This window comes from Lynx rufus, unplaced genomic scaffold, assembly GCF_022079265.1.
Source record: "Lynx rufus isolate CCGP_SWC_20201006 ecotype Redwood Valley unplaced genomic scaffold, mLynRuf1.p SCAF_6, whole genome shotgun sequence".
NCBI classification, from domain to species: Eukaryota; Metazoa; Chordata; class Mammalia; order Carnivora; family Felidae; genus Lynx; species Lynx rufus.
Genome location: NW_025814878.1, coordinates 32,709,048 through 32,726,778, shown reverse-complemented (window position 1 = coordinate 32,726,778; position 17,731 = coordinate 32,709,048). Strand labels below are relative to the sequence as shown.

At 41.9% G+C, this 17,731-nt stretch overlaps 1 protein-coding gene across 8 annotated transcripts in view; it reads left to right on the top strand.

Annotated features, from left to right (window-relative positions):
* Positions 1-3,719: 3,719 nt before the first annotated feature.
* NCOA7 (nuclear receptor coactivator 7) overlaps positions 3,720-17,731 on the top strand; it is a 156,533-nt gene continuing 142,521 nt past the window's right edge. For 2 of the 8 annotated variants that reach the window (XM_047101533.1, XM_047101530.1), the window contains exon 1: positions 3,720-4,077. In XM_047101533.1, the coding sequence (XP_046957489.1) occupies positions 4,061-4,077 (17 nt within the window). In that variant the 5' untranslated portion in view covers positions 3,720-4,060. Of the gene's footprint in view, positions 4,078-4,271; positions 4,784-9,951; positions 9,975-17,731 lie in introns of those variants that run through there. The other 6 variants (XM_047101534.1, XM_047101527.1, XM_047101528.1 and 3 more) reach the window with 5 other exon arrangements.

Genomic DNA, 17,731 nt, shown 5'->3' with positions numbered 1-17,731 from the left:
CACCCGGACAGCAATCCATTTCTATATACATCAGTATTTCTTTCTCAATACACTCTGGCAGGCTCCTCCTTTCAAATGACAAGGAGATTTCTACCTCTGCTTTAGATTTTATGACAAGCCGAGAAAAGCACTGAACCATCCACAAAAGGACCATCCACAAAAGGACCTATTGACATTTTTCTCAAAATTCAAGGTGGTAATCCATGATGATCTGTACCAATGACACCAGTTGTAAAAATGAACCACTGCCTTCAACACTATTAAATCGTGAACTCAATTCTATCTCTCTAGGTCCAGGATAACTACCACAAACATCCAGAGATGACATTAGTATTTACCTCCTCTGGAACCCCTGGGTTCCAACCAACCTAAGTCAGGTGTGTGAGAGGAGGTGCTTCTGTGTGAGGAAAAGGATAGGTTTAACTACTAAAGAGTGAAACTGCTTGGTGATAGTAGACCAAACTCATCACCCAATGCACAAATCTCCTCTCCAGGCCCTTATGGAGAAAAATTCCAAAGGAGTTTCAATTCTTTCAGTAGTTGTAAATTCATTGCTTATCCAGGGAGCTTGTCATTTTGGCAAAGTGCTATTTGTTGATATCCTGGAATTCCAGTGCAAGGAAATGTAACCTGTGTAGCATTTAAAAACAGACACACTAGCCATGCTTCTTGATTACAAAATTATCTTTAGATATATATGTAAGAAAAACACCGTACACATTTGCAGTAACAGTTTCTATTGTTTGGTAATGTTTCCCAAAGCCCTCCAGGAAGTTGCTTGGGAGAACACCTGATGCCTGACTGCAGGGATCCAGTTGCCCCCCCACTGGTCCAATTTCTATCCTGTGCAGCACAAAAGAGGAAGGCTAGTGAAGTGATCCCTCTTTTCTTCTGTTAAGAGCTAAAGCGATCTCTGCTTCTCCATATCTACTCCAAAGTCTCATCATACAGGGTTCTTTATACCAAAAAAAGCAAGATGACAATTCCACCTAAATTGCCCTACAATGGCCAACAGAGGTAAAAAGGATGGTTTTCATATTTCACAGAGGCCCTCATAGCCATAAAATTAGTGTAGCACTGTAATTTTTCATTAACTCAACATTTACCAAGCACCTACTAGCCAGGTACATGAGGAGTGCCAGGGATACAATGAAAAAACCAACCAACCAACCAACCAACCAACAAAAACCTTTACTATAGTAATGTATATTATTAAAGTAATAGCTAACTTTTCTTGAAGGTCACATTCTAAGCATCATTCATGGATTACCTCATTCAATCCCTCTATCCACCTTGTAAAGTTGATACTATTATCATCCACCTTTTACAGATAAAGCAACAGCGGTTAAGTAACATATGCAAGGTCAGCACAGGTAAAGCTATAGTCTGAAGTCAGTGCCTGAATTCCTAGAGATTACCATGTTCTTAAGAAGTACACATTCTAATGAGGTTTGATCTTTAGTGTACTAATATTTCCCAAATGATTATTTCATTTTATCTCTCAATTAAAATTTCACCTTCTATTTATTTATGTATTTTATTTATTTATTTTTAAATGTTAATTTATTTTTGAGAGAGAGAGAGAGAAGGAGGGTGCAGAGAGAGAGGGAGACAGTGTCCTAAGAGGGCTCTGCCCTGACAGCAGAGAGCCCAATGTGGGGCTCAAACTCACAAACCATAAGATCATGACCTGAGCCGAAATCTGACGCTTAATGGACTGAGCCATCCGGGGGCCCTTCACCTTCTATTTAGAGCAGCACTCTCCAGAATAATTTTTTGTAATAATGGAAATATTCTATTCTGTCCAAAAGAGTAGCCAGTAGCTGTGTTTGGCTTTTCAGCACTTGAAATGTGGCTAGTTGAATGAAAAAACACATTTTTAATTTAAATTTAAATGGCCACAGGGCACCTGGGTGGCTCAGTGGGTTAAGTAATAGACTCTTGATTTTGGCTCAGGTCATGATCTCACATTTTGTGAGATCGCAAGCCCCAACTTGGACTCTCAGAGCCTACTTGGGATTCTCTCTCCCTTTCTCTGCCTCTCCCCTCCACCCCCCCCTTGGGCTTTCCCTTTCACTCTCTCAACATAAATAAATAAACTTAAAAAAAAATAAATTGAAGTGGTCACATGTGGCCAGTTTTGGACAGCACACATCTAGAGGATAAGGAGATGATTTTATTTCTTCTGGTTTCTCTATAAAGACAGTGCTTAGGCCAATCAATAAATGCTAAGTTAATGAAAAAGAGCTAGTGAAGAATATTTAAGGGGGAATTTTCTCTCCCTCTAAGCTGAGGAGCACAAATCTTTATTATACCAGGACTTCCACTGTGATGTTATAATAAGTATGTGATACAGTATGCAGTCCTAGAGAAGTTCATAAAGATATGAAAAAAGATACTTAAGTTGCCTTCAGTGCTTTTGAAAGGCTGACATTTTATAATCGATGCTTATTACTTTTAAAATATATACTCAGTTATATCTTTGTCTAATAAAAAAAAGATCACCAGGTGCCTGGGTGGCTCAATCAGTTAAAGCCTCTGACTCTCGGTTTTGGCTCAGATCATGATCTCTCAGTCCGTGAGTTTGAGTCCCACATCAGGCTGTGTGCTGACAGAGCAAAGCCTGCTTGGGATTCTGTCTTCTTTTCTCTCTGCCCCACCCCCCCCCAAATAAATAAAAATAAACTTAGAAAAAATCACTAGTTTCTTGAGAAAACATAGGAATGTATATAAAGAAAAAAAAAGGAGACTCTGGGTGGCAAAAGGATGGAAAGAGTCAAGAATTTCAGCTCAATGAACATTTCTGCAAATGTCCTTCTACACACTGCGTTCTAAGCAAACTTCATAACTTTTGTTAGCGTGAGCAACTGCTAAATTCTCATTAGGTGACTTCACTCTGTCACTTACACATCACAGACACATAAACATTTCTATAAACATAGCTGGGTTATTCTAAATCTGGGGGCAAAATACCATGACCAATAATAGGTATCTTTTGGATATGAACTGGGGCTCTAGATCAAAGTCCTCTAAGTGGCCAAGTCATGTGTCAGTGTTTCCTGACTCCTAAGCAGTTCAGCTGCTACCCTCCTCCACATGCTCAAGAAATCTTCCAGATTTTATCGGTTTGTACTGCTATGGAACATGTCTTATCTTTGCCCATTAAAAAAAAAAAAATTAACCTTAGATTTCCAAATCATAAAAGCACCGATCAAAGAAGTGTGAGAGTGGCTCAGTTTCTCTGGAAAGCCCAAACAATGTTCTTTTGATTCAATAAAATCAAGTCTTTGTAGTGTAAGTGGAATTTTCCCTTGAACATAATTAGCAAATCACACAATGCCTAAAGATGTAAACCGGAGGCCCCATTTTATACATGTTCAGTGCAGAATTGAGCGATTATTCCGTTTCTCGCAAGATAGTATAACATGACCTACTTGCAACTGAAATCCAAAAGCCACCACTGTTAAATGCTTGGCTCGGCCTTTGAGGAGAGGCTGATACAGCATCAACAGCATCAACAACCCAGAGGAGGCCACTATCTAGTGGGCCTGTGTGTACGGCCTCTGACACACCAATGTTATCAGGCCAGCTCCAGACTCCGCCGTGAGTTGTATTGTGTGTGTACAAGGGTAATCCTCCTAGTCATCTTGCAGTGCTGGTCATGGGACCACAGAGGAAACAGCTCCCAAGTGGGGATGGGAAGCTCACGGGCACTGCCCCGCTGCTGATGCAAATCCTCCCCCCAACCAAGGCTCTCTCGGGTCTCTGCCAAGTGTCGGCCTGGAGGGCCCAACTGCTACGTCCCGACCGCTGTAATGATTATAATTTGGCAGCATCCGGGATGCAGTACCAGGAACGGGAACGGGAGGGGGAGGAGATGGTGGGCCCCTTTGCGAAACGTAACGCCGGAAAGGACAGAAGGATGAATTAATTGTGGCCAGTAGCCCCCATGCTGGAAGGAAACTCAAGGTTTTAAGGCCCGGGGAGACGCTTTATAACTTCGGCTCTGCTCTCAAAGCCTCACTTGAAGCGCGGTGCCACGGCAGGCCAGCTGTAGGGGATGCGGCCCGGGGCGAGGTAAGAAGACCCTCCCAGGCTCTACCATCCGGCGTCCGGCCTCCAGGGTAGCAGCGACCTGGCTCTCGGAGGCGTCACAATGGGCCGAGGCCTGCGGACGCCGCGCGCGCAGCTCCCCGGGGCGGAGCCGCGCGGCCGGGACTGGGGCTGTGCCGGGGCAGCGGAGGCTGCAGCAACCGGGGGTGGCCGGGGCGCCCAGCCTTCCAGCTCCGAGGTCGCCGGGGCGGGGAGGATGCTGCAGCCCGAGCCGCGGAGCCCGGCTGCCGAGCTTTCTAGCCCCCGCCGCCGCGGAGGGGCGCAGAGCGTGGCGCGGGCCGGGCGGAGCTAGAGGCGGGCGTCTGCACCGCGTCGCGCCACCCGCAGTTCCCCGCCTCCGGCCGGGCCCGCGAGCCTGTCGCGGCCGATGCCCTGACCGCGGGCGCAGCTGCAGGGTTGGCAAGGCGCCGCGCCCGGGAAGAGGCCTGAGGAGTCCTGGCGGCGCCCGAGTCCATCAGCTCCGGACGCCGGTCCCCTGGGGCACGCGCCTCGCCGCTCCTCCCTCCCGTCGCTGCTCCTCCTCGCCGCACGATCCTCCCCCGACCCCTCCTTCCACCCACCCTAGAGGATGCGCTCCCCCGCGCCGAGCAGCAGAGGCCACCGCTCCCAGAAATGCGTGCGCCCGATCCCCTTCTCCCGGACCCGCGGAGCCGGCGCCCCCGCCCTGTAGGTAGGTGGGTGAGGCGGGGACCCGCTCTCGCAGCCGCCCGCAGCTGATGCTGCCGCTGGGGAGAGGCGGGCAGCCGGGGCCAGGACCCGCCAAACTTGCCTCCTGCCTGGGCTCGGCAGAGCCCTCGGAGGTGTGCTAATGGCGCTGAAGGCAGACCTCGTTAACCTGACAACCTCTTGTGGAGCTCGGAAGGCCGAATGGTGGCGAAGGAGAGCTTGACCCTTCTCCGCTTACCACCCCCCCCCCCTTCCCCAGCCCCGGCGCGGTGGGCTGCGGGCGGGGGTGGGGAGGACCGGTGGGCTCGTGGCTTATTTGGGCGGTGGGGGCTGGGGGGGGTACCGTTGTATTTTCAGCAGCTCAGGTGAAAATATGTCACCGTATTTTTTCGGCTGGATGAGCAGATGCGTTCTTCCTGTTTTAGCCAAACGTGTAAGCACGCAAAGCGTTATTTTAGCGGCACGTAGAAGTAGCGGTGGATTTTTGTATATTTCAGAACTGGCTGGCTGGTATATAAAATTGATGGCTCAGTCCCCTACAGTCAACATTTTAGGGCCAGTTAGGGAAGGTCAGATTATTATTCCAGAAGTCAGATTATTCCGGACGTAGATGAGGCTGGGGTATTCTGCTGCTTACTCGAGGAGCTTCCTGCTTTCCTAAAGCGATGTGTTTTAAGAGTGGCAAGTTTGATACAGGTGTCGGGAGTTGAGAATCTGCTGGAAGGATGCACCCGGGCGGCCAGCAGAGGCAGTCTTGGGCGCAGCCTAGCTTCCAGCTAGGTGTTACGGTTTGTGTTTTGGTTTATGAATTCTTTCTTTTCTCCCAAGTGTGAAGTTCATACATCAGGGCTTTGAGCACGATTCTCTCTTCTCGGGCTGTCCTTTAAAAAAATAATTTTATATTCAGCAAGAAGCTTTAGAGTTTTGGAAAGTAGATCGTTGTGAACTCCAATTTTATATTAACGTGTTAAGTAAGGTTTAGAGCTTTGGAAAATGAGCCGATGTCAGCTCCAGGAGGACAGAGTCTTCATCTTGTTCAATTCTGTAATGCAATGCGTCTGATGGATAATGGGCGCTCATGAGTTATTTGTTGAATGAACTGTGTTTTAAGCTTCATCTAAGGACAATTGAGGATTACATGTATTTGTCCTGTGGCTTTTGAAGTTTAACTGGATTTTAAAAATTGCCTCTTTTACAAAGAGTTAAATTAAATTCTCTTAACAGTTTTAAGTATGAATTTTGGCATTCTCAGGACCACATGCTATCCTTCTTTAATTGTGTTATTAAATGAGGTAATTCTCTTCCACTCCTAATATAAGTGCATTTCACTCTAAGCTTGCAGATTTTTTAATGTCGTTGATAATCAGACATATTTCTAATAAACTCTCAAATACAATTTCAAAAATACATTTCATGTTTAAAAGAAAATTATGTTACTCCAGAGGTAACAGTGATGTGGTTAGTAAATGACATATTAACTCTGGTTGATTTGAGTTGTTGTGGATGATCTAATTATATTTTATTACAGGTAAAGGTAAAAATAAAGCATTTAGAAGTGTCTGTGACTCCTAAGTGTTTCAAAATATATGGTATACCCATTTTCAACTGTATAGGTTTTCCTCAGTATATAAGCATATTGATTTCCAAATTTGTCAAATTTTGGAAATCAGGGATTTTGAAGATCCCATGTCTTGATGCTTTTAAATTTTGTGTTATCTTGGAAAAATCAAGGATAACTGTATCATATTTCATTGGCTATGTTTTTTCACTATGAAATTTCCTGTTTTGATTTTGTTTTTATTTTCCTGTTATATAAGTTTTATGAGTCAGTCAGTATTAACCTCTTTTCAGTAACTTTATTTAACACAATTATCTGGGAGTAGTCCAGTCATTTATTTTCCTTTTTTTTTCTTTACTTTTTTTGTCATTTAAAAAAATGTTTTTAAGATTTTATTTTTAAGTAATCTCTATACCCAGCTTGGGGCTGGAACTCACAACCCTGAGATCAAGAGTCGCATGCCCCAAGAGCCAGCCAGGAGCCCCCTTTTTTTTTTTTTTTTGTCATTTTAATACCTCATCACTATCCTCACTACATACTACCCAAAAAGCTTACTTTCGTAAAACTATGGTAAGCCACAGTTTATTACTATTGCTCTGAAGCCTAGTTGGGCTCTTCCTAGATGGGGAGGAAATCAGATTTCTATGTAAAAGATGGTAAGATTGGGGGAACCAATTGTGAGAGGGAACATATGAAAAATATTATGATTTATTAAAAGGAAGCAAAAATCCTCCCCCAAATAAAGATAATTCTATTTCATATCTTTGTAATCAAGAATATTGAGCAGGTAATTTACATGGCTTTTACTTGTTCACTTTAATTTCTCAAAAGAGCCCTCACCTATGGTTACCTAAACTCTTTTTACTTTGTTGCAGATAATAAACACTTATTTGTTCATTTGACAAATAGAAATTGAGTGCTTAGGCTGTGCTGACACTCTTGGCCTTGAAACCATCAAGTAAGAGCTAGTTTTTAATCTCAGAATGGGAGAGGCATTTTTCTGTGTGTCCTGCATCCAAATGCGCAATGTCTCTGATTGGATGACTCACAGGGCCCTATCTGGTCAACCCCCAACACCCTGCCCCCATATGCACTACTGGAATGCAATTCTAAGACTCAGCATACTCTCTCCTATCTTTCTGTATCTTTCCCAAGATTTTATTGCCAAAATTTCTATCCCTTCCTTTCAAAATGTTATTGACTGTCCCTTTTTTTTTTTTAATCACAGTTCTTTTGTATCCCAGCCCATAATTTTTGTAGTTGTTCTTTACATCCAGTGGTATCTACCCAATTTATATATGTTGGAACCAAAATTGTTATGGTTGCAGAAAAAGTATGGAAAAGAAAATTTGTATGACCTTGAATTTCAAATATGGGGAACTGGTGGTTGAAGAATAATTGTTGTCTATTAATGTCCTCTGAACAATGGCATAGAATGCCTTTGTACATACCAGAGAATATCAGTTGTCTGCACAAAAATTTGATCTGAATCTCAACTGGGAGAAATGACGCGTACAGAAGGTTGGCAGAATAAAGGCCATTAAGTCCACATATTCCATTCCAATTCTAGGTGTTAGACCAGCAGTCGAGCCAGATTTTCAGAAATGATGTGGTTTGGTTACCTTGTTTTGCTTCCTTTGCACCCCCACCCCCTCGGTTGTGCTCATGCTGAAGGATTCTGCTAATAACAGCAGTCACAAGAAACCTGCTGTTCTGTTAGGAGTTGCGGTTACCAAGATCATGGTTCCTTTTGCAGCTCTTGTGTGAAGACCCAGGCAAGTTCCATTTAGTGATGAATGCCAAAGAAAAACTTTACTTCCCCTGCACCATTATTATGTCTTTTTTTCATCATGCAAAACTAGGATGACATAATTGATTATATTTCCCTTTTTGATTTGGCAACATACAAATGCAGAATCAAATTTGCAACTCAATTTTAATAACCCTGTAAAAACTTATGACCTAATATTGATGTTCTGACTTTTCCTTGGTATTGGGCTTCTGTTCTACCTTGTTTCTCTTGATTCTGATTTTTATATAATTATATTTTCCCACTTTATTGAATTTATTATTTAAAGCTGACTCACATCCTTTGTGAAACAAGGCAAAACATAACACACAAAACCAAATGAAAACATTTGCAGAATTGATCTCTGGACACATATGTTTTTGATTAACAACTTAATTCCATTAAATATCATTTGAACAAGAATTGAAAGTTTAGTATATTTGAGCTTATACAGCCAAATGGAAAACAATGTGCCTTAGCTTAGCAAAACTAAATTCCTCTCATTTATTTATTTATTTATTTATTTATTTATTTATGTATTTATTTTTATTTATTTTTGAGAGAGCATGAGCAGGGGAGGGGCAGAGAGAGAGGAAGACACAGAATCCAAAGCAGGCTCCAGGCTCTGAGCTGTCAGCACAGAACCTGATGTGGGGCTCAAACCCACAAACCGTAAGATCATGACCTGAGCCAAAGTCAGTCGCTTAACTGACTGAGCCACCCAGGCGCCCCAAAATTCCACTTATTTATATTTGAGTTTATATAGCCAAATGGAAAACAATGTTCCATAGTTTTGCAAAACTAAATTCCACCTATTTTGTAACTATTAAATTCATGTCCACTTACCACTTATTTAAAATTGGTAAAACCATTCAATTTAAGTCAGTTATTTCTGGAGTATCTGCCTCATGTGTTTTGTTAGGCTGAACAGGAGATTTATTCCTCCTAATTTTTAGAAAGTTATTTTAGCCGAAGAGCTACCCTAAACTAGCTTAACACTCATCATAGTGGACCTCAAATCTGACCTCTTTCACATCAGTAATTTATTTGATTCATCTTTGTTTTAATAAATCAGATTAATAGATTCTTCTAGAGCCTCTTTTATTTACCAAAAATTTAAAAGATCAAGCTGAGTTAATTGACCAAACCTTCTTGATTCTGATATTTCAATAACTACCTGTTAAGTTGGTTGAATTTAACGAGGTAGTTATTTACATTTATATGATGCCAAGTTCAGTTTGATATGTTTGTCACCCAGGTCAACAGATAGATTGGTCCTCCTTAAGGTGCAGTCCAGGAGCCTTTGGGGCAAAAATAATCTGAGTTGAAAAGTGCACTTTGAGGTGCGCTTGGGTGTCCCAGACGGTTGAGTGTCTGACTCTTGATTTTGGCTCAGATCATGATTGATACCAGGGTTGTGGGATCAAGTCCTGCGCAGGCTTTGTGCTGAGCGTGGAGCCTGCTCAAGATTCTTTCTCTCTTTCCGTCTGCCCCTCTCCCCCTGCCTCTCTCAAAAACAAACAAAAAAGTACAACTTTAACCATTAGAGTGGTTTGGAGAGAGATGTGGGCAGATTTTTACATAGAAGCATTTCATTTCAATAACCTATATGTCTTTTTAAAATTTTATTTTAATAGTAGATAATACCTTTAAAATTTTTTTTTAATGTTTATTTATTTTTGAGAGAGACACAGAGCGCAAGCAGAAGAGGGGCAGAGAGAGAGGAAGACAGAATCTGAAGCAGGTTGGGCACAGAGCCCAACGTGGGGCTCAAACTCATGATCTGAACTGAAGTCGGCTGCTTAACCAATTGAGCCACCCAGGCGCCACCCTTTTTTGATTCAAAAGGTACAGATGGTATATAATAAAAGGACTCTCTCATCCTCTTTCCCTGGTTACCTGCTTCCCCTGTTTACTGGCAACCAATGCTACCGGTTCATTGGGATCCTCCAGTGACATTTTATGCATTTGCAAGCAAATATGAACGTTCAGTCTGCTTGTTTTATCTACTAACCATTTCTCGAATTCCCTTCTCTCCATTCCCACTGCCCTTGTTTGGCTCCTCAGATGCTTTGGACAGTTGCCTGCATTTTACTTTCTGCTACATTTCAACTCTCCACATTTCAGCCAGTCTTCCTTCTACACTTCCCTCTTCAGGGGCACCAGGGTGGTTCAGTTGTCCAAGCATCCAACTTAAGGCCAGGTCATGATCTTGTGGTTTGTGGGTTGGGCCCCATGTCAGGTTCTGTGCTGACAGCTCAGAGCTTGGAGTCTGCTTCAGATTCTGTCTCTCTCTCTCTCAGCCCCTCCCCTGCTTGTGTTCTCTCTCTCTCAAAAATAAATAAATATTTAAAAAAATTAAACGTCTCTCTTCATACTTTCTAAAGGATTCCCATCCTACACAGGAAGCAGTCCACCAGAGATCTTACTGGGCTCTTGGGCTCTGGAGGAATTCATCTTTTACCCCTTGTACCTCCCTGTCATGCATTTGGCCTGCAGTTCTTGACTCCCTCCCTTCCCCCCTTCACCCCAAATTATAGACCTTTTATGACAATCCGATGAAAGTTCATGATCTCATCACACACCACACACCATTTTGCCTGCACATCCTTCTTTTGGATCCCAAATTAAGAATCTCTACTACCATATAAAACTGCTTGTCACTTCCTGCATATGCATAGCATATGATTTTTCTTCTCCATGCTGTTCCCTCTGGAACACTCTGTGCTCCCATTTTGCTTAACAAGACACACTCACTTCTGGTGTCATCTCCAGGGGGCATTCTTAGGTGAGATTCCATAAACTCATGGAGACTTCCCCACGTAATTTAGCGTCCCAAATTGGTTTCCATACTGGGAATAGGCATTTCTCATAAATAGCAAAATTGCTTTTCTAGTAGAAATGAACTATGACTTTGGATAGCATGTTATGATCAGTTAAAAAAGAAAAAAGCCCAGGCTGAAGCTTTCATTTAACCATTCATCCCTCTTCTACTCTCCCCTACCCCCAGTAGAGTACATGTCTATCATTTTCTCTAGCATCCCTGACTTACTTTACTAATTCTCTCTCAAACATTGTGTTAACAACCTTTTAAGATAACTTTTGTTTATTATGGCCCACATCTGGGAGTGTGTCTTTTGTGCCTCCGCCCTTGGGTTTGCCTCTGTGATTGGTACACAGAGTGGCAAAAACCTCCAGATAGGGTGCCATTAAACTTGACCCTGTCAGATGACACGAATCATCTGGAGAGAGTGGTCCATCCTAAGAAGTGACTCCTAAGCATGTGAAGGAGGTATTTTTAGTTCCAAGCCAAGTAATCAGAGGGTGTCCTGTGTGCTCAGTTTTATTGCAAAGTGCCTGGCACAAGGTAATTTGCTGTTGACTGATTAACAGAGGATTTAGAGAGTAAGAATATAATAGTGTTTGTTCAGCACTGTTCATGTGGAATCCTGGCTGGTGGATGATTCTGATCACTAATCAGGTATGCCTTGTAGAATAGGAAAAAATCATGAGATGACTTTGTAGTTATGAGATCCTTCCAGATCTTTCATTTTCTTTCTGTAATTCTCACCTCAGCAAACATCAGATTTACTGATTTGTTTCCTCAGACCTGTTGGTGCTAGGAATTGAGGGTGTCCTGAGGAGTAGTCATGAATATTCTAGCCATCAGATAAAAATAGCCCCTGCTGTGTGATATAAAGCACAATTTTAGGCTGTTGGGAGGGCTGCTTATTCCTTATGGTCCCGGTGTTTACATCTGAACCCTCCTCCCTAGGTCTTGGTGATTCCCTTAATACACTGCCTGTCTACTGGGTTCCACTGAAACAGTTCATTAGTAGCCCTGTGATCTCTCAAATCATGGCACTTTCCAAAATAGTTTGTTTAATACGCCTTAACTTATTTAAAAAATTTTTTTTATTGCTTATTCATTTTGAGAGACAGAGACTGAACACGAGTGGGGGAGGGGCAGAGAGAGAGAGGGAGACACAGAATCTGAAGCAGACTCCAGGTTCTGAGCTGTTAGCACAGAGCCGGATATGGGGCTTGAACCCACAAACCCTGAGATCATGACCTGAGCTGAAGTCAGACGCTTAACCAACTGAGCCACCCAGGCGCCCCATATGTCTTAACTCTTTTAAAAGCATTCTATAAGAAATTGTTTTAGTCCGTTCAGACTGCTGTAACAAAATACCATACACTGGGCGACTTGTAAACAGCAACATTTATTGCTCCCAGTTCTAGAGACTGAAAGTCCCAGATCAGGGCGCCAGCTTGGTCGAGCTGTGGTGAAGCTCCTCTTCCAGGTTGTAGGCTGCTGACTTCCCATTGTGTTCTCACATGGGAGAAGGCTCGAGGGATCTCTCTGGGACCTCTTTTATGAGGGCACTAATCCCATTGATGAGGGGTCTAGTCTGACCTCATGACCTAACCACTTCCCAAAGGCCCCACCTGATATTATCACCTTGGGCATTAGCTTTCCAACAGATGAATTTGGGGGTGGTGGAGACACAATCATTCAGTGTATAGCAGGAATAGGAAATTCACAAATCAGTAGCTACAGATAGCCAAGACATGAAAAAGTATTCAACTTCATTGTATCAAAGAAATGCAGATTATAATTAGATTTTAAAAGTCCATGACACTGCTGGGAAGATTGAGGTTGGGTCATATTCCTTTTTTCGTAGCCGGTGAGAAGGTATGTTGGTATACTTTATTTTGTTTATTTTTTAATGTTCATTATTTTATTTTATTTTTTGGGAGAGTGTGTGTGGGTGGGTGGGTGGGGGAGGAGCACAGAGAGAGAGGGGGACAGAGGATCTGAAGCAGCCTCTGTGCTGACAGCAGAAAGCCTGATGCAGGGCTCTAGGTCATGAACTATGAGACCATGACCTGAGCTGAAGTCAGACGCTTAACCAACTGAGCCACCCAGGTGCCCCTATGTTGGTATATTTAGATTGACAATAGTTTAGCTAATAGAATTTTTTGGCACCAGTGGTTCTATCCTAAGAGTGCATCCTAAGGAATTCAGGAATGAGGCTTAATTTCAGTGATTACTGTACTGTCTTTGGGCGGCATGTGAAATGGTCGAGGGGTTAAGAGGAGGGGTTCTGGAGCCAGGTGCCCCACTTGGAATCCTATTCCACCCCTTACCGGCCCTGTGAACTTAGGCAAGTTAATTTCTCTTTGATTTTATCATCTATAAAATGAAGATAATAGTATCTACCTCCCATACTGTATTGAGAATTAGATAAGTTAATATATGTAAGGTACAGTCACAGAGTAAGCAACTCTAAGTGTTAGTTGTTATCAAGGGTGATGATTTGAAAATTCATGTTTAAGTGATGGTATACCAAAGTGGATTCATGTTTAAGTGATGGTATACCAAAGACCCTAATTTGATTTTAAAACATACCTGCATAGAAGAAAAGACAGGAAAGTGACAAAATAGTAAAGCTTTCCCCCCCTTGATGGGATCATAGGTAATTTCTGTTTTTCACATTTTTATTATCCATATGTATTACAATGATACTTGTTAGAAATTATAAAATTAATGTATCATAGGATTCTTATATTCTCGATGTTTCTTTATCAAATGTATATTCATTTTGACATATTTTACTTTCTCTTCCTCCTTTCAAATCTGCTAATATTTCACTTCCCCAACATTTTCACCCACATGCCATCTGCTTGATATTTTCTTGCACTTAGCTTGCTTGTTTTGTGTATAGATCAGCCCCAAGGCTAGTTCTTCAAGAATAAGTAGACCAAATGAAATGATTGATGACATTTTAGTGGTGGTAGCTTTCTCATGGAAGTTTAAGCCAGAGAATGCAGCTGCCATGATAATGGCTCTGTATCTTCTCTACATTTCGGGCACTCCTCCTTATCTCCTGCTCCCCATCTGAATGAACTCAGCACTCCAGGAGCCCTCTCACACACAGGTGTAATTCCTGCCTCTGGGGCTGTTGACTGCACCCTTTATTGGAGATTTCCTACACATTTCTTCCTTTAAAGCCAATATTCTGCACCAGGTTGATACTTAATTCCATAAACACTTTCCAGGACATCTTCTCTACCCTGATTATGGTTATTTTGGCACTTAACTATTTGTACCACAAATTAAATATTGGCTTGTTTTATGGCTTAGTTGTTCTTACAGTAAGCTGATAGGGTTGTGTTTTATATTACTCTATGCCCTTCAGTTTTCTAGCACATGGAACACAGGAATATTGGATGTTGTTGTGGTGACAGTATTCTTAAGAGATGATTTATGAGTTTTGTGTTCCATCTTTCCTCTGTCCAACCTTCTCCTTCCTTTATTTTCAAAATCAGAATGTTACGTCATTTGGTTCTCTCAGTCTTCTAGATATTTACCTGAAAATTTGATAATATGCTTTCATTCCTAAAGCCTAAAAACCAAAGAGCTCAGTTGCAGAGAGCACCATGATTAGCAATGGGTTTACGATTGGGGTCCAGTAACATACAAACTAATCCTAATTGCAAGGACACCTCTGTCATTGTCTCTAAAATATTGCTTGTTTCATCAAGACAATTTAATGAATCTTCCAGAGAATGTGTTCAAAGTTCATAAATATGTTAGATTCTCATAGATCTTGCATTTCCTGGAAAGGACAAAATCCTAGGAAATGTTTTCATATGTCTACCCTTGTACGCTGGACCAGTGGTTTCCCAGCTGGGGTTCACGTGCCCCATGAGGGTAAGGGAAGAAATTGTTAGAATGTCTATATCATCTTTTCATGACTTCTATTTTTGTTACATGTTTTACAATGCATATATTAGTGCAGAAGACATGTTTTTTAGAAGAAAATATATATAGGGCACCTGGGTGGCTCAATCGGTTGAGCATCTGACTTCGGCTCAGGTCATGATCTTGTGGTTCGTGGGTTCGAGCCCCACGTCGGGCTCTGTGCTGACAGCTCAGAGCCTGGAGCCTGTTTCAGATTCTGTGTCTCCCTCTCTCTCTGACCCTCCCCCATTCATGCTCTGTCTCTTTCTGTGTCAGAAATAAATAAACGTTAAAAAAAAATTAAATAAATAAATAAGTAAAAGTAAATATATATATATATATATATAAATAAATAAATAAGTAGAAGTAAATATATATATATATTAGGATTTTATGTTCAGGTACTTTTATTGACGTGGAATATAACTTTTAAAATGGAGGCCACCAGGGCTCCTGGGTGCCTGAGCTGGTTAAGCGTCTGACGTGATTTCGGCTCAAGTCATGATTTCATGGTTTGTGGGATGGAGCCCCACATCAAGCTCTGCCCTGACGTTGCAGAGCCTGCTGGGGATTCTCTCTCTTGCCCTCTCTCTCTGCCCCTCTCTCCCACTTGTTCTCTCTCTCTCTCTCTCTCTCTCAAAATAAATAAGTAAACTTAAAAAAATAAAATGGCGACCACTGATCTGAATAAAAGGCAAGACCTTATTGTTCTATACCCCGAAGTCAGTTTCTATTAGGTATTTAGCCATAACAAATTAAAAATGAACTTGATAAACATAGATCCTATGCTAGCCTAAGCTAGGAGTTGTAATGTGCATGTGCATGTGCTTATGCACATAAAACATAAGACACGTTCCCTGCCTTTAGAGAGCTTACAGCCTGAGTAGAAGAATGGGGCATGATCAGTGATTAATTAGAAAATGGTACAAGATAGCATAGGTGTGCATGGGAAACCTAACAGCATGAGACTATATTTTATGTTAGACTAAAATTGCTAAAGTATGATAATAGCAGCATAATACACGGTGATGCTGTGTTCTCAGAATATTTCAAAACCCTGTTTATGTTCAGAATATTTTTCTTGGTAATCAGGTCAGTTCTCTGTCTACCTATTCAAATAGCTATGCTTAAATTATCTCCTAGGTACAGATGTTAATTAACTGTGGAAGCTTTCTGCTCTAATACTCAAAAAGTCCTACCAGTGCTCTCAATTACTGGCTGACATTTGTGTAAATTCCAAGAGAAAGTGGCGGAACAGCCATGGTGGGAAAGCAGTAACATTTTTGATGCGGTGTTCCTGTGGAACAGTGATGGTGTATATAATTTAAAACAAGCGAATTAGTTTCCTAAGGCTGCTCTGACAAGGTAGCACAAACTGGGTAGCTTAAAACAACAGAAATTCATTGTGTTACAGTTCTGGAGGTTAAAATTCTAAAATTGAGGTGTTGGCAGAGCCATGATCTCTCTGAAACTTGAGAGAAATCCTCCGTTGCCTCTTCCGGCTTCTGGTGATTTGCTGGCTGTCCTTGGAATCCTTGGCTTGCAGCTACATCACCGTAATCTGCTCTGTTATCACGTGGTGTTCCTGTGTGACTCTGTCTTCATGTGGCCCTCCTCTTCTAAGGACACCAGTCATACTGGATTAGAGGCCCACCGTACTCCAGTATGACCTCATCTTAATTGCATCTGCAAGTACCCTTTTTCCAAATAAAGTCACATTATGTGGTATTGTGGATACAACTTAAACCTTTGGCACGGGGGCAAGGGGGTAACACAGTTCACCTCATAACAGAAAGTAACATCAAAGTCTGTGGGTAAATATACCAAGATGTGCATGAGTTACCCTTGGTGTCAAGTGATCCCTTCTTACAGTTAAACTTCCATAGCCATGCACATTGGTTAAGGGATGAATGACAACTGGACCGAAAGGAAGATTTCTTGGCTATTTGTATTAATTGGCTGCTTCTGTCTCTGGGCTTTGGTATTCCAGGCCTTGGTAGAGTTATTCTTATAGACAGTAGTATGTAATATGTGGCTTTGATCTTCCTGGTAAAAATCCACAAAGTAATTTGTGGATCAGGATATTTCTAAGAGTGTATTGGTTTTTCATTTTTGTTTTTTTTTGTGTGTGTGATACAGCTGCATAACAGCCTCCAAATCTTAGTGGCTTAGAACCACAATTATTTATTTCATATTCCTAAATCTGTAGATTGACTGCGGTTTGGCTGCTCTTGGTTCAGTTTGACAGGGGTGGGCTGGATTCCAAAGTTAAGGTAGGAGTTCAGGTCAATTCTACATGTTTTTATCCTGGACAGGGTTGAAGAGGCAAAAATTGCTACCTGGAGCATGCTCTTCTAGTGGAGAGCAGAAATTTGCCAGGCCTCCTAGTGCCTCAAGTTGAATTAGGTACACTGTTAATTCTCCACCTGTTGGTCAAACAAGCCACATGGCCAAGGGGGGGGTGGATGCAGGCTTCGCGCAGTAGTGCAAAGCGCCACAAGGTGGCGTAGCAAAGGGTGTGGGTGTAGATTTCTGGAACAGGGAGGAAGTGCAGAATTGAGAACAATCCAGTGTAGCAAAGGGCCATTTTCTTTTGAATCCTACAAGAACTTTTTTATGAAGCAACTTACTAAACCTTTAAAAGAAAATGTATTTAAACCACAGACTTGGTTTCTTAATCCAGTCTCTTGGAAAATTGTAGTTGAATATACCGTACATTTTTTTCCCAAGAAGAGGTCATAGTATTTCACAATGCTGATTTAATTTTGTGTTGGGCAGATTTCCTGTTAGACACTTTTCAACGTTTATTTATTTTTGGGACAGAGAGAGAGACAGAGCATGAACGGGGGAGGGGCAG